Genomic DNA, 25,076 nt, shown 5'->3' with positions numbered 1-25,076 from the left:
AGATTGCTTGTAATAAGGAAAAAGGTGCTTCTAGTTGTAAAATACAGTAATAATTTTAATCGTACCCCTTTCAAATCTATAGTGAAATCGTCTTTGCATTACATGGTATGAGGTAACTTTATGTTCTTTGTACTATTTCTTTGAAATATTACATCCATCAATTCAAATATAAGTGCCAGTAAAGTATTAAATAAATTGTTGTAGTCACATTTATGCATCTATATTTCATCAGATTTGGTAATATATTCGCTTCAAATATATCAATTTAGAATATTTACCCTTCTTTTGAGTGGTTTCGCCCTAGCAACTTCCTTCGCAACAAACATTGTCCGCCATTTTGAAAGGGACTTCATAAACAAGATTTGCAACTGTCTTCGGACAGCTCTGAAAAAATGTGATCAAAAGTTTTATTTCAAACTTTTAGAAGACATCGGAGCAACCTATTTCATACGGTTTGATTCCGGCAAAGAGAACAAGAGGGAAACCGTTTGTTTTGTTGAGTACGGATGAGCACATCGACCAAGATGTCTCGAGCAGCGATGTCCAAGTCGAGGGCTGATAAAACTCGTGGCGCTTCTCAGCCCCAACCTGTAGTCACGAACGACGTGGTTCCCGGCAGGTTTACTGAACCTGACTGGTAAGGCGTATACAAGAAGTAATGAAGTGTCTTGTAAATGTGTGATATCCGTGTTTACGATGCAGTCTGCCTCTGTAAAAATTTGTGTCCATTATTTCTGACAAAAAAATCACGTTAATAATAAGTCACGTTAACGTTATATCTTGTTATTCCTCCTCGTAAACCCACCATTTAAGTCCAGAAAGGGTGTTTTCCACTTGTTGTAAGAACTCAACTCTACTCTTCAACTTTGGCACTGAACTCCAAACACTACGTATCATATCTACTAGGTGAACTGTGAACTTATCGTTATAGATTATGCTCATAGTACTCCATCAAATCTTTCAGTGTGCAAAATTGTGAACTTTGATTAAATAATTGCTGAAATGTCCGAATCCCTTTGCATGCTCATACGTAATGCAGGTATAGAAGATCGAGGTATGCCGGTCGCTTGTTTTCTGTAGCTCATTTTCAATAAAACATGCTAAATTTTTACTACTAATACTAACTCATTGTAGTGTAGAACAAAACAGTAAATCGACCAAGACTTTAAGTTGATTTTTACTTTATCATATTTTGAGCTTTGAAAAAATTGCTGGTGCTGTCATAAAACCTAGCTATAGCATAGCAACACTGCCATTGCAATGATATCATGCCACCTGTACAAGTATGTGTCTGTGTATATGTTATCATTTGGCTAGTCAGTCTCCTCAAGAAGGTTATCATATTGTGGGTGAGTGTCTGTTTGAGCGTGTGTTGATATTTAGTATGTTGGTAAGGTCTTCTTGAAACATCGAAATTATTATATTTTGGGCCCTATTGGCTTGTTATGTTACTGCAACTTCCAGTTTTAATATCTTGTGTTCTGGACATGATTTTTCAATGGTAGATAATTCCCTCGGTCCTTAATGAACTTATGATTTAAAACTTAAATGGTGATGTGCAAAATTAGTCCCCTTTGTTTCTTTTCTGCAATCTTACCTTACTCTTGTCTCCCTGACAATGTTATATCAGGACTGGACTACTTGACAGAGAAGATGGGGAGGAGTTTATCATGGACTGTGTGGAGGAGGTGGTTAACAGTGCCATGGATGAGATCTACAGAAGATATATCCAGAAACAGCTTCTTCCATACACAGTCATACAGGCCAAGGATGCCATTCTACAAATTATTGAGGTAAGACTTACTTAAAAATACATTTTAACTTTATTTGGTACCACAAGTGTTGGTTGTGTAGTTGATATTGAACTTTGTGTATTATTACAGATAGCTAGGTACCATATAATCTTACACATACTATGACATAGGACATATGTATAGACAATTTAGACATTTTCAGTGTAATCTACTCAATTACATATCAGAAAAACATAACATGTTAATGTAATTTGGAGTACTTATTTGTACATTTTGTATCCAGTGGCAGTTCCTTGCGAGAGATGAGGGAGAAGGAGAAGTTCTTCAAGACCCTTCATGGGAAGAAGATGATGGTGAGTTAAACCTAAACAAAAAAGGTCTCCTTTTTTGTTTCAATCTTTTCTATAATCACCAGGTGTATTTTGCCAGCCAGTAGGTACCCAAATAATGTTCTAGAATAAGCATCACATTATATATTGACTTGATTTCAATGTTGTAAAGTCTTGTATGTTTCAATCTTTTCCATCCTCTGACTGATGTTCTAGAACATACACCACATCCTTATTGACCTGTTTTCTGTGTTGTAGAACCCCTCCCACCAGTGACTGACTCCTGGGCCCAAGGTTCTGTACCCACCAGGACCAAACCTGAACCAGCCACTTCAGACAAGTCCGACAGCCGACCAGCATCTCAGGCGTAAGTTGTTAAGAAGGGATCATTTTATTTCTGTACTGTTGTGCACCAACTCCACTTAACTCCAGCCACACCAATTTATTTACTTCCTGGACATATTCTTGGAAAGATTACTGTAATCTAGTAAGAACTAGTAGTAACTACAGTTTAGCTGTGAGGAAAATGTGAACATGACTAACTTTCCTCCCTGAAACTGTACACACAAATGCATAAACTCAGCCACTGGCTTTGTTGCCTTGTTGATCTTCATGTTTAGCCTTATTTTCTGTCTTGAATACAAAAAATAAGGATTAGATTGGTGTGGGCACAGGGGAATTTCTAATAGGATTCCAATAGAGCTGAAAGCTGATTTTTTCAACACGTAGATTTTCGTGTATTGAATTGTGTTTTTCATCCCTATGTACCTGGTTGGGTATTGAGTTCACATCCATTCCAATATCTTCAACCATCTATTTGAATGGCATCAAAGCCATACTTCATACCAAAGTTGTATAGGGACCTTGCCAAAGGCCATGCACTATATAGACTTACAAACTTCTGATACAGACGAGGCCTGACAGACAGGTCAGGGTCATGTATGCACAGTAGGACCATAACTGCCATATAGATCTAACAGCCATATTCTCCCCTTATGATAGCAGCACAGCCCATGATTTATTTAGCATGGGGGGAGGGGGGTTGCATCCTTTATATTAGGAGTTAAATGTCAGTGCTGGGGGGAGGTGGTAAGTTGATATCCTGTGCTGAATTAGGAGGTAACTTGTGAAAACTTTGATATCCACAGTGGGTCCAGACCAGGGTCTGCCACTCAGGAGAAACAACCGGAAGTGGAGACAACAGTAGAAGTAAAGCAAGAACCCAAGGAAGCTGTGAAAGAGAAACCCAAAACAGAAGTGCAGAAAAAGGTTAAATTTTCTTTCTTCAACAACAAAACTTTCTGTGGAACTAGTCTACTCACAGTACACTTTGTCTTAGATTTGTACCTCCTGAGTATTTTTGCAATCATTTATGCATATTACATCAGTCATGAACTAAAATCTCTTTTCATACAGAAGCCAGTTCCTCCACAAAAGCCGAAGACAAAGTTTAAACCTCATAGAGGACCCCTGGGTACTCCTGGTCTGAAGGAGATGACAAAGTCACTCGATGAGACTGAGTCAGAAATCTTGAGGTCTGAAGAGTCCATGAGGTTTCCTCCTGAACCAGTGGAAAGCCCACTTCTTAAGATGCCTTCTTCATGTCACAACATCTTGAAGGTAACTTCATTCCCCCTTTTTTCTCTTCTGTATACATGTATTATAGTGCATCATGATGTGTGTAGCTATAGAACTCTATTAGTTGAATACTGAAAATACATCACCTTTTAAAAAAATGCACTGCTTTTGTTTTGCGGTAGGTAGCAAAAGGTTTTCACAGTATTTTCAATCCACAGTTCAAACAGTTTTGTAGTGCATAAGTCATGCATGTGACCTTTGAGATGTCATAAATTTGTAGTAGTGTGGTGTCCTCAAAAGCCCTAAAGATTAAACCAATGCAAAACTTTACAATAGTCATGACACATAACAGTTGTTATACAAAATGCAATTGTACATCCATTGAACTTTCGCCATTTGTTTTTAGTGCCACACTGATCTTATTTTGAGTTGAGATGTTGAGTTAGTAGATTGATACGATATATCACAAGTACAGATGATTTGATTTTGGAGATGTATGGAACTGACACATACATACATACATATCTGGGGACAAATCTCCACAATTGGATGCTGCAAAATGTGTCTAATCAGATCCAGTGAATGTTGAACACAGGGCTCTAGCCAGCTCGAAATTTTTTTCCGTCAGCCAATTCCCATTGTCGCGAAAACACTATTCCAGGAGTTAGAGAGACTGAACTGAGACCTTGAAAAACGGGTTTAATGTGATTATTGTATGCGAAAGGGCACCGACACACATTGTCAACAATCATAACAATAGCAAAACAAACAGTGTGTGGCTTTTACGGCCGTGGACGGCGTCCCCAAGCCGCCTGTAGCTTCCACCAAGGAGCTTTTATCAAATTTTTGTCCGTCAAGGTTGACGGATTGGCTTTAAAATTTTTCCGTCAAACGCGGCAAATTTTCGTCAATTGACGGAAAAACGGACGCTGGCTAGAGCCCTGGTTGAACATCTGCACCCTGTATGTAGGTTCAGGCTGGGAGACCACCAGGGAACAGAGATATCGTGTACGACCATGAAGGCAGGGTCATCAATGTCATCAGGATTAATCCAGACAGGCTTCCAACGCACAGGTAAGGCATAGCAAAGTCAAGGCCATACAATTTTGGAACGTGTAAGACATTTTTTCAGAGACAGTGAGCAAGATTGGTAACGTTAGTTCACCTTTATCCGTAGGGTAACCTTTATCTGTCTTTTTAAGAACAGCGTATTTGGGGAGAGCAAGCCGACAGGTGATGGTTTCAAACTGCAATATTTTGAAAATAGTAAAATTTGAAACTACTGTCGATCGACTTGATATCCCTGGATACCCTGTTTAGCAACACAACGGATATAGGTTACCCCGCGGATAAAGGTGAACTAACGTTAGATATGTAGATCAGTGGGTTAAACCTGCTGATCTGTCCAGTTCCTTGAGTAGCTGCATGTTAATGATGAGTAACTGTTATATTGCGTATCTTACTACCTGGATGTCTAACCTTCATGGACACAAAAACAACATTCTTTGCTCTCTGTAGACAATGTAGAAGCAACTCATTCTTCAGTCATTAGGTTAATGTTTCTGAAATCAAACAAAACATAATGTCAATTTCTAAGTAAATGTACAATTCAGGTTGACTTGTCATAAGCTAATTTGTGTTGTTGTCTCTATTTTTCTGCAGAGTAAAAACACAATTCCAGATTGTTGATCCTCAGCTTGAGAAGGCCCAGGCCCATGTCATGGCTGTGAGAGCAGGAAAGATATCGTCTCTCAAGATGAAAAAGAAGCCAACAAAACTGAGCACTGGTTACATAGTACCTGGGAGTTCTACTGAACCAGCTACACAGGCTAGAGTACACGGTTTGTTTCCGGCATTTCTGCTTCACAGTCGAACCGCAGGTCACCCTAGAACGCGTTATTCTCTAAGATACGGCTTTTGACGCGACCCGATTTGACCCCGCTGCATGGGTGTTTATAACTGCCTGTTGTACAGCAAAAAGACCTCAGACCTACATGATGTTTATACTTTTGCATATCTTCAGGTTTTGCCCAGTACAACCATGTAGATATTTCGTGCATTGCCCAACGGCAGCGAACGCTGTTGGCTTTGAAACATAAGCAATTTTTGGTAAGATTATGTTTGCTGGTCTTTTTTACATTTCAACTTCATCCCACGAGATAAATCCACAGCGCGAAAGTCCAATTCCTCACCTTTTCATTGATACCTAAGTTCCCGGGGAAATTTGAAGAGCAACGGGTTTGCCCCGAAATTATGTGACAACATGTCGAATTTCCCGGTATCTTTTTTCGAACGTGAAACCGCACACACTGATCTTTCACTATCCTTACAAATCTCAGACATGAAGTATTGATATCAGTATGCTTGCACATGAATCCCACTTATTCTGGCTTCTGGTTAATGTCAGTTTCATTTCGGTGGGTTTTAAGAAGTCTATTTGCGACGGCAAATCCTGAGCCGTAAGTTTTATCAACTTTTCCAAACGCTGCAACATTAGGCTTGAACTCGCCTGACCCCCACAACACGGAAAATGGAACGTACCGGCTGGGTTCCATCGTTCGAACCCAGATTCGGACCAGGAGTTCGAAACAGATTGACTCAAAATCTGATGTTTTTTAAAAAGTCTGTCTTTGTACTGAAACCCTGTGTCTATGTGTACTTGTCTATCATCATGTCACTTATTATATTGCATCTGACAGTCGGACCCATTCAGCTTCTCGTACCAAGAAATGAGGCCTGTGACACCATGCGAAATGTATGAAAATACGGTCAAAACGCAGGGTAGTGTGCATGGCCTGCTACAACTAGACCGAAACTTCACCACCGTGATTTGCGCATGTTAGAAGATAATTTCGGGGCAAACCCGTTGCTCCTCAAATTAAACAAGAAAGTTTGGTATCAATGTTCAGGTGAGGAAGTGGGCTATCACGTGGTGGGGTTAGCTTATGGGATGATGGTGAACTGCAAAAAAGACAACCACAAATAAACTGGCAAAAATTGCCAATGTTTCGAAAGCTACAATGTTCGCTGTCATTTTGCAATGCATGAAATATCTATATGGCTGTACTGGGCAAAGCCTGTAGATGTAAGAAAGAACAAACATTATGTAGGTCTGAGGTCTTTTTGCTGCACAACGGGCACTTGCTTACACCCATGCAGCGAGGTCAAGCCAGGACAAACTGTGTTCCGGAGTATGACCTGTCGTAGAGAGGGCTGCGCAGAACGGATGCGCATAGAGCTTTGCGGTTCGACTGTTCATTTTTATATGTCTGTGTAGTTGTTTGTTAACAGAGTGTGTTCAGTACTTCAATCCACACACAGTTAAACATATGTGCTTGGCACTGAACACCATCCACACACATGTAAACATACCTGTCCCTGGTGTTTAACGCCATCTACAGGTAGGCATACATACCTGTCCTTGGTACTGAATGCCATCCACAAATAGGCAAGCACACCTGATAGACAAACACACCTGTCCTTGGCACTGAACACCATCCACAGTTCCACACATGTCCCTTATGCTGAACACCATCCATGTATAGGCAAACACACCTGTCCTTGGTACTGAACACTATCCACATACAGATAAACATGTAAGTCCCTAATTCTGGACACCATCCACACTTAGGCAAACATACCTGTCCCTGGTGTTGAACACCATCCACACTCTGGTAACCATTCATGTCCTTTAAAACCACTCAAGTCTGTTAACACATGTAAATATGCCTGTCCCTGGTGCTGAACACTATCCTCACGTTGGTAAGCATACCTCTCTCTGTGCTTAAAACACCATTCTCACACAAATACCTGTCCCTGATGCTGAATGTCAATCACACACATGTTAACATTCTTGCCCATGGTGCTGAACGCCATCCACTCACAGGTTAACATACCTGTTCCTGGTGCTTAACGTCATCCACACACTTTCTGCATATATAGGGGTAACATCCTCATTTCCTGGTTAACAACAGACATACAATGGGTGCATTAATTAGTTGAAGCACATCTAAATTTTAAGTGACAAAATGAAGTTTGATTTTAAGTTCTAAAGTTACGCTTTGGTGCATGACAGGATGGTTGGATTAGTAGATTCCTTGATTACATGTAATTTGAAATTATGGAGTAGGCATTCAATAGTTTGGACCTAGAAAGCTCTGAGGTTCTTGTTGAAGGATTTGAATTGTTTATTTATTCTGTAGGTGTGACAGCCATCCACCCATCTGTCAGACATAGTGTCATTACAGGAACATCAGCTGCCTCCACGAGGAAACTACCAGGGGAGTTGGATGACATTGAGGAAGTCAAGGCTGCACCTGTAACCCCCTTGCCGCCCCCACTGGTAAGTACACACTTAAGCCCCAGGCTTGTGACGATATCCGTGCACTTCCTTGCTAATGCATTTCTTCATTTACTCTTGCATTAGAATGAATATTACCTTTCGGCTGAATCCCTTTCGCACTCTTTTATTATCCTTTGATATTTTGGCACGGGGTAGCCTGAGAGTTTTTCTGCTGCTTGTGTTGTCAGATGAAAATCCTCTCCCGCCTGCTTGCCTTAGGAGGTCCAAGGTGTAGATTAATCAGGTGTCCTGAGGCAAAAGTAAGCAACAGGAGACTCTAAATGGCAAACTCAGGATTCAGTGGGAAGTTTGCCGTCCTTCTTTCTGGCTGAAGGAGATCAAGTTGAAAATTATTTCTAAAATCTGTTGAGTTTACAATACTGATTATGAGTCATGTGCAGCTTGGTACCTTTTACTCAGAAGTCTGAAGCTAGGGAGTCATAAGACTTATGTGCAAAAGTGAAAGCTATCTATCCACAACAGTAGCCAAATGGTACCTTAACCTGTGTTACCCCCACAGCTGCATTGTTCACCCACACATCTTGTTGCTTAGTTACAGAACCACACTGTCTGCAATAACTATTGTCAAACCTAGGGTTTATATATAGAGAAATATAGCAGTGATAGTTTCGAGGACTTAATTATGATTTTCGGACTTCCGAACGTCAGCTCAGTGAATCAGACATCTAATAATGGTTGATGAGATCAACTAAAAATTCACGATGAATATTTTCTTTGTGTTGGAATAAAGCTCAAGCTTTGATCCTACCAACACGGATTAGTTTTCATTCGAATGATTTTGATGGGTCTTTTTAATACCCTGACAGGAAAATGCCTTTGATAAATGATATGAATATTCAATTGGAAGGTCCTAACTTTCCTATGTTAAAAAAAACTGTTCATGCGCATATCTCTGTTTGCTTCTGAAATAGACCATCATTATGTTGTTAGATCCCAGTGAGCACGTCCGGCTGAGCTGACTATAAATAATAGCCCACAAGCTGATTTTGTACCGTTATAGCTTTGAACACTGCTATAAATCCACTCCCGGAGTTCACAATGATTCACCATTGACTGTTTGAAAAGGACACGCCTGCATATTCAAGTGAACAGTTATTCACAAAGTTCTTAAATGTCAGTGTACTTCATAAGAAGCCCAAGCTTATTCAACCAAAGCTAGCTTATAAGTAAGATAAGTTACTCAGCAGTTCTAATAATTATATACTAAGGGTAAATGGCAACTGCAAATACATGTTTACCATGGGCACCTGTAAGTGGCCGTAGCTTTAGATAATCTTGTCTGGCTGCTGCTTTTCTCTAATAAGTAGATGTACATGTATCTTGCCAGGATTGAATCAGATTAACCAGGTTTGTCACACGTTTACAATTGATGTGTTACGTGTGACTTATATAACCTCCAAATTGATGTTCATCCACTTGACTGGGCTCTATGTACTGTTAGAAATCGTGATGACAAGTTTTTGACAAATTTGCTCTGAAGTCATCGCATCGGCTAAGAATAGCTCGCAGTTCGTGACAAACGTAAATCAGCAGCCTAAGGGCTGAGGAAGTCATGTAATAAAATCGGCACCTGCTAAAATCATCAAAGTCTCTATTTTCCAAAAGAAATCAGGGTTCTCTCCAGAGAGTGGAATAAGGGAGGCCCTCCACTATACTCTCAGCCAGCTCCACTATACTATTTTTCAAATTTAGTGTGTTTCTTCCCTATTTTCTTTGTTAGTTTTGCTAAGATTAATGACAATTCACAGATTTTTGTACCAAGTCGCATCACTTTTCCAGTCAGCATTGTCTGCAAAAACTTGTGAATGAGCAATGATCAAAACAATAGTAGTTTTGCCACTTCACAACAAAGGAATAACAACAGTATATTATACTAAGGCTTGTAGTATTTGACACCCTTTGTCAGTGCAAAATGAACCCATTTTCATGAAAGTGCAGCGCGTTGGTGCGGGTTATTTTTGCCAGCCCCTCCACTATACTAAAAAATTCTGGGGATAACCCTGGAAATAAAATGGTAGCCCAATTGCCAAGGAGGTTCTTTTCAACCTCCTTGCCGATGCATATTAGATTGTGTCATAGAATAGCCAGCAACATTCCAGTTTATCTTTCTTTGCTATTCAGCTTCACAATTGTACAAAGATGACACGTGGTATTCTGTTGAAAGGTGTTGATGAATTTGATACACCAAAAGATATGTACTTTATTGTATAGCTATTGTTTTGTGCATGTTTGGGGTATGCTTTTCAAATTCAATGCTGTACAAGTGTCATTGTAACTCAACCAATACAAGAAACATGCTATGGCTTAAGCATAAGATGCCCAAAGGAAGCAATTCAAGCTTTAGATATAATTGTTGAGCTCAGAGATTTTAAGCCACACATTTTGGAGCAGCTGTCCTGAATTTTCTTTTCATACATAATGTAGGACAATAACATGAGTTATAGCCAGACTTCTGATTATTGCTGTTTGCATTGAATTTCTAAGAAAAGGATGCACATGATTATTTATTTAAAAGGACTTGGGAGAGTTTCCATTCAAAATGCCTCGCCTAAATGTAAGAATGGCTGTAGACAAAGTGATAGAGTGCTATCATAACTGAAGAAAAGGAAGTCATGCAATAATATATGATTGTGGACTTATAGGAGTAATAAGTGCAAAGGTAAATTTTCTAATATGATGCTAAGTGGCTCGTCAATGTTAAAAAACTTCTCCATTCCCATCTAAGCCATTGCACATATACAGTACAGTCTAGACTATCTGGGCTTTTGACAAAGATTCACCTGTCTAAGAATACTCCAGCCTTAACTGACAGTCACCAAGTCTTCTTGTAGTCATTAATTTGTACTCTATCAGCAAATTTGGCAAATGAGTTTTTCATCGCCTCATACTTGACTGATTTTTCCCCTGATAACACAATGGAAGTAATCTGACTATTTCTTGCAGTTGAATGGGTCAATTCCTTGTCTTCAATAGAATTCAGTTTCCTGTGATGCACTTTGACATTACCATTGATAGTTTACATTATGCAGCCAGCATGCATTCTTTTCACAGTTAAACCTCCTTGCTTAAAACTACCGACATTGTGGTCCAAATGTACACAGCATTGTCAGTGGCTTGTGTAATACATGAACAACAGAAATTCTGTATCACATTTGGCTATGTGTGCCAGTTACAAGACTCAAGGCCCAAAGTATCAGTCACAAAGGATAGTAGAGCAATTCATTGCAAATTAGTCCGTTTTCAAAGGCAGGAATAATTACTTCTGAGAAGGAATACAACTAATGATAAGTACTAAAATAGAAACATATTTCTATAAAACTGTTAGGAAATATTCAATGTGATGTTTTCCTGAATAAAGAATTAGGGCACATACAATGTAAATGCACTTGTGCACATAGTCCCTCATTTTCTTCTTCATCATGCAGTAAGCCCTTTCCAGGTCCAGTGTTGCAGGAGACTGCACATACCCACATAAACAAAGCACTCATCTGCAATCCTGGGAGCAGATAGCTTTACGACTCCATCTGTCCTTCCAATATCCCCACCCCTCGTAATAAAAGAAAGCAGCGGTGTACGCAATAAAGCCTTGCACCAATGGCTGGACCTGTACTCGACTGCTAATATAAAAGACCCTTGAGACACGCCATAAATTCAGACCAACCGACTTGACCTTTCGTGTCAAAGGGGCAGATAAGATATGCACGTAGCCATGTTCCCCCAGATTCGGATCTCCAAAGTTATTACTCCAGGATGTCTCGTCTTTCGTCTGGTGCTTAAAGCTAAAGTTCACAGCCCACCAGGGGGCATTACTCTTAAGCCATATTAGACATAGCTGTCTGGAGTTTTGACCCTTCCAATTCCACAATATGCCCTTCCGTTGTAAGATTTGATACTCTGAACTTTGTGCATATATGCAAGCCAGCATGGACAGAAGATACAAACAGCACAGTCCTTAATGTCCTTGTAACAATCATCAACATCTAACATTGTATAAAGGTCAGAATGAATGTTTGTCGTCTTTAGTGTGTTCTAAAAGCTGACTCAGCTTCAAAGGAATGAAGTGTTGTGTAATGCAGAAAACAGAAGGTCTTTAAATCTCTGGTATCACAAAGCCATGAAATGAACTTCAGACAACTTATTATTCTAAATGCATGATTCTAAAAATGCTTTTAAATTAAGCCATCATATCTCTTTAGAGACACTAGCTTTTTAAGAATTCCCTTTGACGTGCCAGAATTACTGAGCAGCTTGAGCTTGGTGTACGACGTACTTTCAAACCATAGCTCCCTTGTGACATCTAACACTTTACTTAAACAATCCAGGATTTCAGGCTAGTGACTGAGCTGTTACTTAAAACATTGAGCCAGTAACCAAAAATGCCAATGTCCTTTGGGTAGCCATAATCCACCAAGTGAAGTAGCTAGAAACCAAAGTGGTGAACAGAAGATCCATCATAGCTGTCCCATGCTAAATAAGTCACCTCCAGGGAGGGGACTCCCATGCGAGATGACCTTTCCCTGGTAACCTTTTGTGGTATGAATTATGGATAGCTCTGAGATGCCTTTAGATTGCTTTCTTTACAGACAAGGGACTGCACCAAAGCATATCTAATATTGATTATTCACAAGATTGGAATGGAGATGTAGTGCCCTTATGAAATGTTCGACTGGTGTATTGCTTTCTGTGCTCGCCCAAGTAAATTTGACAGCTTTAGGGATCTATAAACTATGCTCTGGTGTCCCCAGAATAGATGAGTAGCATTGTACAAAATATGAGGACAATGTATAACACCGACAATCATAATTCCACCAGGTGTCATTATACCGCCACCTAAAAAAAAACGTTAGTGTAGAGGTCTTTCCAAGATTGCCATTAACACCGAATGTTGAATATCTTAAATGTAATACAATTAAGATATTTAGGTGTTGAAGACAATCTTGAGAAGGCCTCTATAACAATATTTGAGGTGGCGGTATAATGACACCTTGTAGAATTATGAGAATGTATGTTACATCACATCGCAGATACAATTCGAATGAAGATAGATATGTCTTCTGACAGTATTGAACCCGTTTCAGATAAAACTTTTATTCTTTAAATACAAATTACTAATGGTTATCTGGGATTTAGAAAATGCCACCTCTTAGAGAAATAACCTCACAGAACCTTAGGTAAGACCCACAGAAATTTTTCCCTGCAATCTTCTGATAGTTTCGGAGAAAGGCCTAAAGATTTCCTTCTTGGTGTTCATAGATGAAAGAACTAAAGCCAAGGGTCCTGATAAGGTTGTTGGCTACATCTTTGAACTTACATCAATTGGTCTTTTGATTTGATAAGCTTGTCTATGGGTTCCATATGGGCTATTCTTTACCATTTTTATTGTTTCTCAAGTAAAATATTTATCAAAACATATAACCTATCAGGAATAATGAAAGACATGGCATGGGATGCCACCTGCAGATCTCTGGCCTGGCAAGAAAGATGTATAATTCTCACACTCATTTCAGAAACGTTCCATATGTCAGTCATCACAATTAGGCCAGCATTTGGTCCAATAAGATCAAAGCCCATAATCCAGGGTTGCACAAACTGTCTCCAACCCATCAAACGATTCCTCCCTGATTTGACGTGGAGGCCCCGGTGCCTCAGCTGGTGCAAAGACAAATGATAATGAAAATGGAGCTTGTCGTATCAGACAGTCAGGTCCCCTCGGCATCTGGGGACGGATTACAGGGAAGACTGATTGTAGAGCATTCCATACAATAAACATAGATTGCCTCCTGGGTTGGACCCGGCTTGGGGAAAATGTTGGCTGTCTTTTATCCAGCTTTGATCCATGGTGTTTTACTGCTGTTCAGGTTTCGCTATCAACAATTTACCAGTTCACTCATACATGTATTCATTAGCAGTTACCCGGTACCTATTCTTCTTCATCAGACTTTTCTTCCTTTATCACAATATTCTATCATCATAGTGAGTTTTCACCTTTATCTAAGAGGTAGCCTATCCCGGTATCTGTTGTTTTTGGAAATGGTAATTAGGGGCAGTGATTTTGAAGTACAATATTTGAAACCACTTTCCGTTGATTAGATATCGGATTCCCTAAATACCGTTTCTAAAAACAACAGATATAAGTTACCTCTCAGAATTAAGTGAACACACATTATGATTGATAGAATATTGTGCTATTAAAAGGAAGAAAAGTACCGTTGTTGAAAAAAATGACAGTTATACTTTAAACCACAGATGAAGGTGAACTAGCATTACAATTTGTATTAATTTTACAAAAGATATCAGTGCTTGCTACATATATATCAGATCTGTATAACAGACATTCTATCCATAGTGATCTTGATGACATTTTGATCCAAATCTCTGCCACCTGTACAAAACTATCAGTATCAGGATTATAAGCATATGTTAGATAATGATTTTTTTGCTTACTTGATTGGTCTAACGTTACATCTTCATTATGTATGATTCTAGTTATAACTGGAAATGAATTGCAAACGTTGATTGCAGTTTGGATGAGACAAACATTGATGATTATGCTGGTTCATGCGTACAAATGCGTGCGTTGGGGATTGTTGTGACAATTTCATTTTCCAAATTTTAAATGTGATTTGTTTTTCAAATTTCTCACGTTATAGAATCTTACCATTTGTACAGAGTTTTCTAAATAATCCACTTATAGCCAGCCACTACCAACTTTTTTGCTCCACACTTTAACATTTATTTTCCGAATGTCTCATTTCAGAAACTTACGTGCTTGTAGTTAACTAATTCTCTGCTTTTCATTCTTACTCTGCCATTGCAATCTGACTATTGGACAAGATGAAGGTATGAGTTTGAAGATTCTACATGATACAGACTATGATGCATGACTTCTACTTTACACACTTCATCCATCACAAGATTCCACCTGTCACGTCTTCACCAGGGCCTTACTGGGTCCTACAGACCACGACATGCCCCTAATCAGGACACCTACTCTAACATGCTCAGCAGGTCCCTTACATTAAGATACCATCCGTGATGACTTGTCTCTGATGCTAATCAGTCTTGATTTGTCTAACGGTGCACACCCCAGTTCTTCCGCGACCGGGGTCCGTGGTAGTCCGCGACCAAAAAGTGACGAAAGGCTTCCGAGGGCCCAAGTTTGAGTTGACATTTCTCATTATTTCCTGCGAAATGACATTAAACGGTTACATGGCTGAAAAGCGTAGGAAATGGTGTGTTTTTGGTGCAAATTGTGTTTTGGTCCGCGCGTTGCTTCCGCGATATCACTACGCCTGAATGTAAAGAGGCCGGTGACCTAGATTTACCTCTGAAGCGCTGTGTCAAGCAAAGTTGCAATGCCGCGCGCCGTGGATGATTAAAAAAACTGTAGTACTAGAATTTTCTTTATAATTGGCTGGATTAGTCTTTAGATTTTCCTCTTTCTGGTAGTATCAGTCGTGCTTACCGGAAAAATCTTCTTCATCTGTTTTATCCAATGCGAAAATGCCCGATTTTGTGCATCATTTTTGACATGAAAATAATGTTTCTTCCCTATAATTTTTCAAAATTAGAGAAGTTGAAGGATCGAAACTCAGTTGGTCTTGAAGCTGAAGGTATATCCTCTCACCCCATATACAGTTATTTTCCTTCAGGATAATTCCCTGGAAGAGATGGTCGCTAGACTTGAGGGTGAGGGGATTTAAGTCAACAGCACTACAACATGCACGTTAATTTGCAACAGTGTGTCCTTAAGTTTATACGTGATGGGCATTAATGCAATGTGACAAAAATATGAAAATTACAAATGGGGACAAATTGTATTATAAAACTTTCCATGGTAAAAGTGATCCTGAAAGCTATTTTTGGCATGCTGTAAGTGTGCAAAAATGAATTGTCAGCCAAATCTTCCAGTCCCATGGAAGTATCCAAAGCAACCAATATTTCAGTACCATAGTTGAAGCAAATCACTTAATATTGCAAAGTTTTTTTTCAAATTTGCTGAAAAACAGCCATTTACTTTCCTTAACAAAATTAAGAGTTTTTAACCTAGTTTTTGATGTTTTTTTTCATCCAGTTAACGTTAAGTTCAAATTCACCCATCAGAAACACCTGTGGCTGTTTGCTGTGGATAATTGAACCTGCACTGTAGAAACTATATTTATGACACATCCAACCTCTCCCTCACATCCTAATTACGATATTTCATAGTAGAGCTCCAGCTTTGCATTTTGGAATGGATCCAATCAAAACAATGCCAATTAACTTTGATTCATTCATGCTGTCAAAATTCCATATTGAAAACTACAGGAATACCCAGTAAGTGATTATCCCAATATTGTTATGGTCTAAAACATTGTTTACAAGATTAGACAAGATTAGACAAGATTTACAAGAGTATTTTGATGGAGCAATCACTTGTAACTTTTACCTTTTATGACATTCCAATAAACCAGGGGGGCCTTTGTACAAATTTTATGATATCCGTACAAATTTTATGAAAAACCTATGAATCACCATGCAAAAAGTACAAAAATGTAATATGTGATATGCACAAATCCAATTGAAATATGTAGGAATCTTATGAAATTTGTGCAAATGCTTTACTAATAGGCACCCCTGTAAACGTGGTAGGTGGATAAGAATCTGACATTAATTTTGTGTCTTGTCAACTATTAATTCTTTCCTTTAAGGTAGCCAGGAGGTATGCCCGAGCAAGATTTCTTTCCGAAAAATAACCATCAATGTTAGTAGATATGTACTTCTATTTTCATAAAATCAAAAATTTGGCCATCAAATGTTGCTATTTGTTGGCCAAATTTCAAGGTCAAAGTAGCTGTCTCAAATTACACAAAAATTTCAAACTCTTCACAGCTTTTCAAACTTGACATCATTGGATAGGTCTTAGTGAAAGAAATAGAATGGTTTTTATTGCGAAAAAATCGGACATACCGTTAGAGAGTTATGGCCATCAAAAGCCTAAAAATTACGCCATAATTTTTCCGGGTCAGCTAATTAAATATGCAAGATTACAATATCTCCGCAGTCAAACAAGATACAAGGAAAAAACTTGGTATACTGGAGTTTTGTAACATGCTGAATTGAACTATGGCCATGACATTTACATATCTAATTCATAAATGATAAATAATCCTGAATAATTGAGTTCCAGGGGTAATAAAATCTGAGTCAGCTAATCAAATATGCAAAAACACCATATTTTCCCTCTCCTTGAAGATACAAGAACTAAACTTGGTATACGGAGGTTTTGGCACATGCCGAATACAAATCTGACCTCAAAATATCATTTTGATTTTTTTATGGCCTGTAAAAATGGATTGCGTCACTACTACCACCACAATGTGATTATCGGAGCGACACGCCCCAAAAACTGTTCATCAAAATTAGTCAAAATGGATCTTATTTTGAAATTTCCCCGTAAAGGTAGAATGTCTCGCGCAGCCGCCTCAAAAGGGTGCTATTTAGTGCTCCCAATTGTTGGTAGCATATGGGGTAATAAAAATTTTAGGAAAAAAATTCATAAAAAATCAGCATTACATGATATGACAAAATCCACGCACAGATCTTTTTAAATGACCATTATATACCATACTGTAAAGTATCAACAACAATCGTCGAATTACAAGCGGGGCAAAACACTTTTCTGGCATTTTTTCCCCAAATGGGCGTGGCCATATTGATCTCTATGACATCATCATGACGTCATGCTAATTTGCATAAATCACCTTTATGCAATAAGGTACTTCCTAAAAAAAAATAAAGACCCATGCATTATCCAAACATGATATTTCCATGACACCAAAAACACCCCCAAACGCCTCAGTTACCACTCTTTATGGCCTTAACTCATTGACTTTCATTGATAATTCTTCTCTATGGTCTGTCCTAATTCAGATGTTTTCAAATTTACTCCCCATCCATTGTTATGTGAAGCCTCAATAAGACGATGATCACATTTCTTAGAATAGTGCCACAGTCACATTGTCTGAAGGTGTAAATCAAGTAACGTGTAATTTAGGCACATCAATTCACCCCTAATTTGATACCATTGCACCATGACAACCACTGATACTCTAAATTGAAAGACGGCTTGTCAATACGTCATTTCACAGTAGGATAATAGGGCCTTACAAAAACACATACTATGAGTTAGCCTGAAGAAATGTGATCAACAAAGATGTGATCAAGTAATGATAAGGGTAAAGATGGCTACGATGCCATTCGTCAACCATTGACATATAGTTCTCAATCTACTTTAGGCAATGTTAGATGATATTTGATTGACATGAAATATGCCAGATGATTTGTAATAAGATGATTGGGTAGATGTCAGTTCTGTCAAATTGAAAGCAACTGCTTGCCAGGTTTATGAGCAATTTGGTACTTAAAAATGATTCTTGACAAATTAAGAAAAATGTCCTCATTTGCAGTGCCAGAGGCCTTGAAGGCTATGGAAGATGAAAATACCTTAAGTCTTATTTCATATCTCTGACTTCCTTAAGAGATTTTGTCTCCTTGAAGGTGTTCTTGGATTGTGAGTCATTGTGAAAGCCTTGACATTTCAGGGGGAAGTCAAGCCGCTTAAACATATAATCAAAATATCCCCACATGCGCCATCAGAAACCTTGACGTCTATGGAGAAGGCAAATGCATGGAGTCATATTTAACACATGGGACTTCCTTAAGAGATCTAGTCTCCTTGAGTTGGTTCTTTGGTTGTGAGTCATTGTGAAAACCTTGACATTTCAGAGGGTAGCTAAACCATCAAACCACTCAGCCACTGATAATCTTTCCTTAATGTCAGTGGTCTGACGTGGTAGCATTTACAACATTTGTCAGGTAAATCTTGTGTTTTCAAAAACGTAGCACTTTCAATTTTGGCTGTATCTAAAAGGAATTATTTTCAGGTTTTTGTGCAACTGAAAGAATTTAATTTTTCTACCGATACCTTCATTAAAACTTAGTACTAAAAGGTCTAGCTAGCTGGAAATTTTTACCATATTTGGTAACTAAAACTTTAAACTTAAATATCTTGTACTGAAAGCCAGATACTTGTAGACATTGGGGCTTTGTTGGGCCTACAATAAATGAGAAATCAGTCTTAAAAAATAAGTAAGCTTTAAGCTGTAGATATACGCGTATAAATGTAGACATTAAGATGTAAATGTGCACAGCATGCCTGTCCTTGGTGCTGAACACCATCCACACGCACATGTGAACATTGTGCCTGTCCAAACACACACACACACACACACACACACACACAGATTTCATTGAGAAACTTGTGCTTCAGCATAACACATCAAGTTTGCTGGCAGCCAGTGGTGAGTACTTGTATTACATTGTGCATTGAATGTATTACCTTCCAACATCACCCATGCTGACCTGATGTTTTTGTTTTCCTCACTAGATTGAGTCCATGGAAGTGTCCCCTGGTGTCACGGTCAGAGAGGGCAGCCGAATCAAGAAGGGCCCTCGTCAGCTTCCGAGGAAGTATGACATCATCACACCAACAACTCAGCACGCTCTCCGACCACTGACGGACTCCTCAAAGATAAACCCGGAGGTCCTTGTGCAGGAGATTCTTGCGAGAAGATCGCCCATCTTACGCCCCCTCTCACCGTCTCGGCCTGTCCCACCCATTGTCCCTCACCCCCCTAACAAACAGCCTGGCATTACCACACAGGACTAAGTGGTCAAAGTTCATGTATCTCTTTAACATGATACAAAAGTGGCCTCTGTAACACCTCAGAACAATATCTATATGTTTTTGACTCTGTTAGTACATCCCTATGGCCATCTGTACTTTTCTGATATGACAATGAGTTTTTCTCGGATAAGACCATCCACCTTGATGTAAGTCAGTGTGTTTATTATATACAGATGGGCTTAGATGCCAATCAAGAATAACTAACATTATATCAATTATTACAAGACAGCAGGGAGACCCAAGTTGGCCAAAATTTAGACATTTATGTTTGTCCATCTTTTCATGCTGTTTTGGGAATGTCTTGGGAAATTGTCATATGTGAGAAAGAAAATACTCATGACAAGTCAGTATGTGTGTAAAGAAGAATTTCTCCCTTCCAAGGTAGCCTAAAATTGAACTGGTTATGGGTATATGGCTTGTAGTTGAAAACAAAGCTCTTTTCAGGAGCATTTGCAATCAATTTGACTGCACTAACGAATTTCATAATAGAGCTTAATAATATGTACAAATGTAATTTTGAAATGTACAGTGTTTTGAGGCATTTATAGCACTTGTTGACTAAATACTGTGTTGCTATTGTCACCATAGTCAAGAATTCTGATTTTGTACTTTGTACACTATTTTATAAGGCAACATTTTGCCTGTTGTAAGTATCATATACTAGGAACAATGCACATTTTTCAGATTAGACAAACTCTATTTTTTCTGCTTCATTTTTATGTATGGTATCTTTTAGATATAGTTGTAGGCGAAACCACTTTAATTTCTAGTTAAAATCCAAGCGTCAAGTAGCAAGTATGATACCTCCAGCATCAGTAACATGTAAAATCAATATTCTTGAACTAGTTGAACTGTAAAATCCAACACAAAAATTGGACTCACCCAAATTTTCGACTGAACAGCAGCAGTCCTTTTCAAGGAATGAACAGTCTACTGCTGCCTTGATGTCACGTTATACAGATAGAACACATGACTCAGTGAGCAATGGATCATAGGTTGCTGTAAGTCTATGGTGCCCACTAGAAGTCTATGGTGCTCTGATGTAGATAGCTTCTTTAATCTCTCTAGCGAAAAAGTCTGGTTCTATGTCGAAGATTTTAACTTTGTCCAGTGAGACCGAATGACCCGGTTGGGTTAAAATCATTATTGGACAGGTTTTGTATCTTAATTAGTTTTGGCTAAATGTATTCAGACCATCTGTACTTTCAATACATGCTTCTGAACCATGTGATTCCTACTGTCATTACCATCATCAGATCAATTGTCCAGTTGGTTGACATGTTAGAAATGTTTGGCACATCTCCTTGGAAAATAGCCATTTTACTACCCATTGGTGATGGACCAGTCAGTTGAAATGTAAGACAATATCCATCCAGGAAGCAGCTGGCATGTATTGGCCTTCGTGACATTGCAGTAACTATCACAACCAAATCACCTTTACTCTAAAGTGTGGAGATGAAGTTGGTTGCCATGCTTTAAGAAGACAGTAAAAGGCTATTGAATCATGATAGTGAGTTTGCTCTGAGGAAGGAGGTTTATGAAGAGTAACAGAAAGCTATTATTGGATGTGAGATTGCTCATTTGCTGTGACCATTTTGTGCTGTAGCCATATGTGGATGTCTCATTTGCAACATTTGCAAGCAACTGTAGGACATTTCTTGTAAGGAAATCAATATGTAGTTCTCTGAAGAAGAAAAATACCTTACAGCAATGTATCTATTGACATAGTTCCCAAAATCCACAATTAACTATTCCATAATCACTCTTCACCCTTCAATCTCGCAATTCTGATCATCGATAATGTAATTATTGTTTTCAACTGTCCATGTCCAATACTTACAATAGGATTATATCTCTTTTCTGAAGTCAACAGCTCTGTCGTAAAATAGTGGAAAACTGTGTAAAAAAACTCAATCCTCTTTGTCCGGCCAGTGGGACGTTTGCTACAACTTGTTAATCTCCAGGCAGATCCTTCGGTAACATAAGATAGTAACAAAAGCTGGCAAAGGAGTGTAGCCGGCCTGGGAGTGTTCAACTTGGCTACTAGAGCTATGAAAGCCTTAGTCTGCTTGAATTTCATGGTCGAGTTCGAAGAATTTTTGAAATGAACTTTATTTACGATGAAATGTGATGGAAAGTCTGAGGTTGTGATGAGCGTTACTTTCGCGTTTTTATCACTTGGTCAAAAGCCGGTCCTCTGTGCCGTCACTGTCACTCATGAAGTTAAGACATGTGCCTGGGAATCTGATTATCAAGATGTTCTCTCTCACCTTGCACACTCAGGTACATTTTATTACCCCTTATTTAACAAAAATCCGAAATGTTCAAAAGTTTTATGTTAGAAAACGTGGAAACTGCAAGGGAACCAAATAATGATGCGGATTTATTTTGTGGCAGGATTAACCGTTACAGCCAAATGTAGCTAGGATGTCTCTTTTTTTTGTTCAACAGTTTGACGTTTCTCTTTTTCTACATATTTTTTTCTGTAGACATTCCTTGAACGTAGTGCTCTTTTTGATATGATATTGGCCAACTTTTTCTACCAACAAGAACCACAGCCGAACATGATCCCTATCACTGAGACCGTGTCTCCTCGTGTCATCACAGAAACCTTTAGACGGGCGATGGCGGCGTGACAATGCGACAATAGACTTTTTTTATCAATTTCTTCAGATTGAACGGAGCTAATCCATCCCAGCCTCATACAGCCCCTATCTTGGCATAGGTGAGCCATAATGATCGATGTCCTGTCATAGAATTCCGCGATTGTGGGCGGGTGGTGCCGGAAATTGCAACGGGAAGTGCGCGTCGCGACATTACCAATGAAAGCTTCAAATGAGCAGGAATTATTCATGTGTATTTGGAGCTGACCGTTTTCTTCTTATCTGATATAATAACTTTGAGTTACAAAAAGGTACCATCTACAATCAGGAAGGTTAACGGAAGGTTCCTTGCAATTTTGTTCAGGCCGAGGAATGATTGTAAATTATAAAGAGAGGAGTCTGGCCTAGTTTAATATAGCTTTGTCCAGGGTTGCGACCGTTGGGAGCGGAACAATTCTAAAGCTAACGTCAACAAGGCTGGACTCCAGGCTACGATCCTCGTTGAGTTCGTTTGCTAGTACACTCCGCACATGCACACAGTCCCTCACATCTCAGCATCAAACCTGGCCTGGCATGGCCAGGGAGATCACCATTTCCGTACCACGACGTTACTGGCACCTGCGCATGGCAGAGGTGACCCGAAAGCACGGCATGGTCCGGACATATGTGCACCTATTACGATATTTGACTCGACAACTTAATTAGTACAAGATTTGCCTACAATGAATAAAATTCAGTAGCAGTTGGAAAATCTGTATACTTCGAATTCAGAGGACTCGGAAACGATAAGCACGTTTCTCACTGGCCACGGCCGATCCGCTGTAAACGATATTGAAAAATGCACCAGTACTACCTGCTCGACTGAGCCCACCTTGACATTCCTTTAGTCCATGGTGTCCTTGGTGTCCTGATTCCTGACGGGAATCGGCGATTATCATCTTCCTCTCTGAACGAGGTTATTACTTGACGTGGTCCAATGGTCATGATACATTTGTAGTCTCTACCAAACTGACTACGTTGACCATAATAGCGAGAATAATTTGCCAGGGGAGTTTTGCTACCAGATGAGTTGGCCGGCCGCGCAGGAAAACATGAACCTGAGCGTGGACTGACTCTCCTGGCAAATTTCTCTATTTTGTTTCCCGAATTCTACGATCCCCGTAATTTCCAAGCAGATCCTGCGGTGCCATAAGATAGTATCAAAGCTGGCCAAGGAGTATAGCCGGCCAAAGGGAGTCAAACGGGCACGGTGGGTTTGGTACTATATTACGACACCGTGGATCTGCTTTGATATTATATTACGCCACCGTGGATCTGCTTGGAGATTACGATCCCCGCACCCCTGTAGGAAGGGCTGCAGCTGGTGAAGGCTAGTGTATCCTACTGTATTGCGTATATGTCCTCCTACATTCCAGTCACAAACAAGATGGTTCTGCCTGGATCAAGGCACATGCAATGTTTATCTGCAGTGTTTCAGACAAGAAAAACTTTTATACTCAGTACCCGGCCCATGTGGCATGTTGTCCACGAAGGATCATCAACCGCAAACCATCATGCACCAGGAATTCAAATCTACACCAGCTGAGTGTATTGATATGAAAACAGATTTTTGCAGTTTGTAAGATTAGCTTTGAACTGGCCTTCAATGGTTCATTTCTCTCATGAATGTTAATCCAGCTGTAGATAATGGAACGTATATCATAAGTCTTGTGTTTCAGATGTGAGTCAAAAAGTTCGCCATGTAACGTCACACCGGATTTTGAGTGGGTGCGGAGGGGGTACCAATGAAAAACAACAGCTAGACAAAACAAAACAAAACAAGACAAGGCAACAAGAAACGTAATAACAGTGGATAAAAAAAAACAGAAAAAGATTAAGGGAAAAGGATTAAGAGAACATATGAAGGATAGAAAATGATGATGGGTCACGTGGCGTAACGGCAGCGTGTTTGATCGAGAACCCTCCAGGGTTCAAACCCTGTCATGTTGTCACTGATCTTGGACCTCGGATAGGACCTTAGATTATGAACGTGCCATAATGATCAACATGATGATCGTGGGCACTAAGGAATGAAAAAATGAGTAAAAGATGAAGAAAAATGCATGTTGCACCTGACCCGCACTACTTTTCTTATTCAAGAGTAGGACTGCCGGACAGGTTATTTTGAAGGTATCCATGGTTGTGTTTTGAGTGCGAATCTCCGAACCACGATGGATTTGTATGACAGATGGATTTGCATGGGTTCGGATTACTCTCCAAGCAGAGGTCCATTGTTTGGGGAATTTTTGACCTGCTTATATCTTCTATCATATTTTTTTTCTAACAAGGTTGTATGTCGCTTTTACGAAATACACAGAATATGATCAAAAACAATCTCTGCTTGGAAATTAAAGTGGGTTCGGGTTAACTCCATAGTATTCGGTAGTAAGCCGGGTAAAGCATGTTAGTGATGCTAAGTTTTATGTCATACCTGGGCGGCGAAAACGTGATACAGGTATTCCGGACCGTGTGACATCTTTCCGTATCACACGGGTTCTAAGTTGAATCACACGGGCTTCCTTCGCGCGAGTAAATCGAACTATTTCGAACGGGCCGAATACGGCACGGTTGAAAATTCGAATACCGGATTCGGACGTTAGAATTGCTGTTGTTACAATCTTGTGTTCGAGGACACAACAATTTCTCAACTTCTTGTGCATTTCGCATCGAAACATGTGTTTC

The 25,076-nt window shown here is 39.4% G+C and overlaps 1 protein-coding gene across 3 annotated transcripts; it reads left to right on the top strand.

The window, feature by feature from the left end:
- The first annotated feature begins 284 nt into the window (after positions 1 to 284).
- Positions 285 to 20,449, top strand: LOC118412718 (uncharacterized protein C2orf81 homolog). 3 transcript variants are annotated; one of them, XM_035815745.1, is made up of 10 exons: positions 285 to 637; positions 1,631 to 1,793; positions 2,038 to 2,107; positions 2,342 to 2,450; positions 3,232 to 3,352; positions 3,503 to 3,703; positions 4,632 to 4,735; positions 5,324 to 5,502; positions 7,864 to 8,003; positions 19,453 to 20,449. In XM_035815745.1, the coding sequence occupies exons 1-10, from the start codon at positions 507 to 509 to the stop codon at positions 19,732 to 19,734; spliced, it is 1,500 nt and encodes a 499-aa protein (XP_035671638.1). In that variant the 5' UTR covers positions 285 to 506; the 3' UTR covers positions 19,735 to 20,449. The 3 variants fall into 3 exon arrangements, with proteins under 3 accessions (XP_035671638.1, XP_035671639.1, XP_035671637.1); XM_035815746.1 differs by lacking the exon at positions 19,453 to 20,449 and adding an exon at positions 8,192 to 8,675 and having other exon boundaries at positions 3,500 to 3,703; XM_035815744.1 differs by having other exon boundaries at positions 289 to 637; positions 3,500 to 3,703.
- Positions 20,450 to 25,076: the final 4,627 nt, after the last annotated feature.

Source organism: Branchiostoma floridae, chromosome 3 (genome assembly GCF_000003815.2).
Source record: "Branchiostoma floridae strain S238N-H82 chromosome 3, Bfl_VNyyK, whole genome shotgun sequence".
Classification (NCBI taxonomy): Eukaryota; Metazoa; Chordata; class Leptocardii; order Amphioxiformes; family Branchiostomatidae; genus Branchiostoma; species Branchiostoma floridae.
This window is presented reverse-complemented; position numbering and strand designations above follow the sequence as displayed.

Excerpts from the sequence above, each read along its gene's own strand:
- LOC118412718 (XM_035815744.1), top strand. The coding sequence starts at position 507 with ATGAGCACATCGACCAAGATGTCTCGAGCAGCGATGTCCAAGTCGAGG. Across the intron at positions 1,794-2,037 it reads CCATTCTACAAATTATTGAG|TGGCAGTTCCTTGCGAGAGA; the intron begins GTAAGACTTACT and ends TTTTGTATCCAG. Across the intron at positions 8,004-19,452 it reads CCCCCTTGCCGCCCCCACTG|ATTGAGTCCATGGAAGTGTC; the intron begins GTAAGTACACAC and ends TTTCCTCACTAG.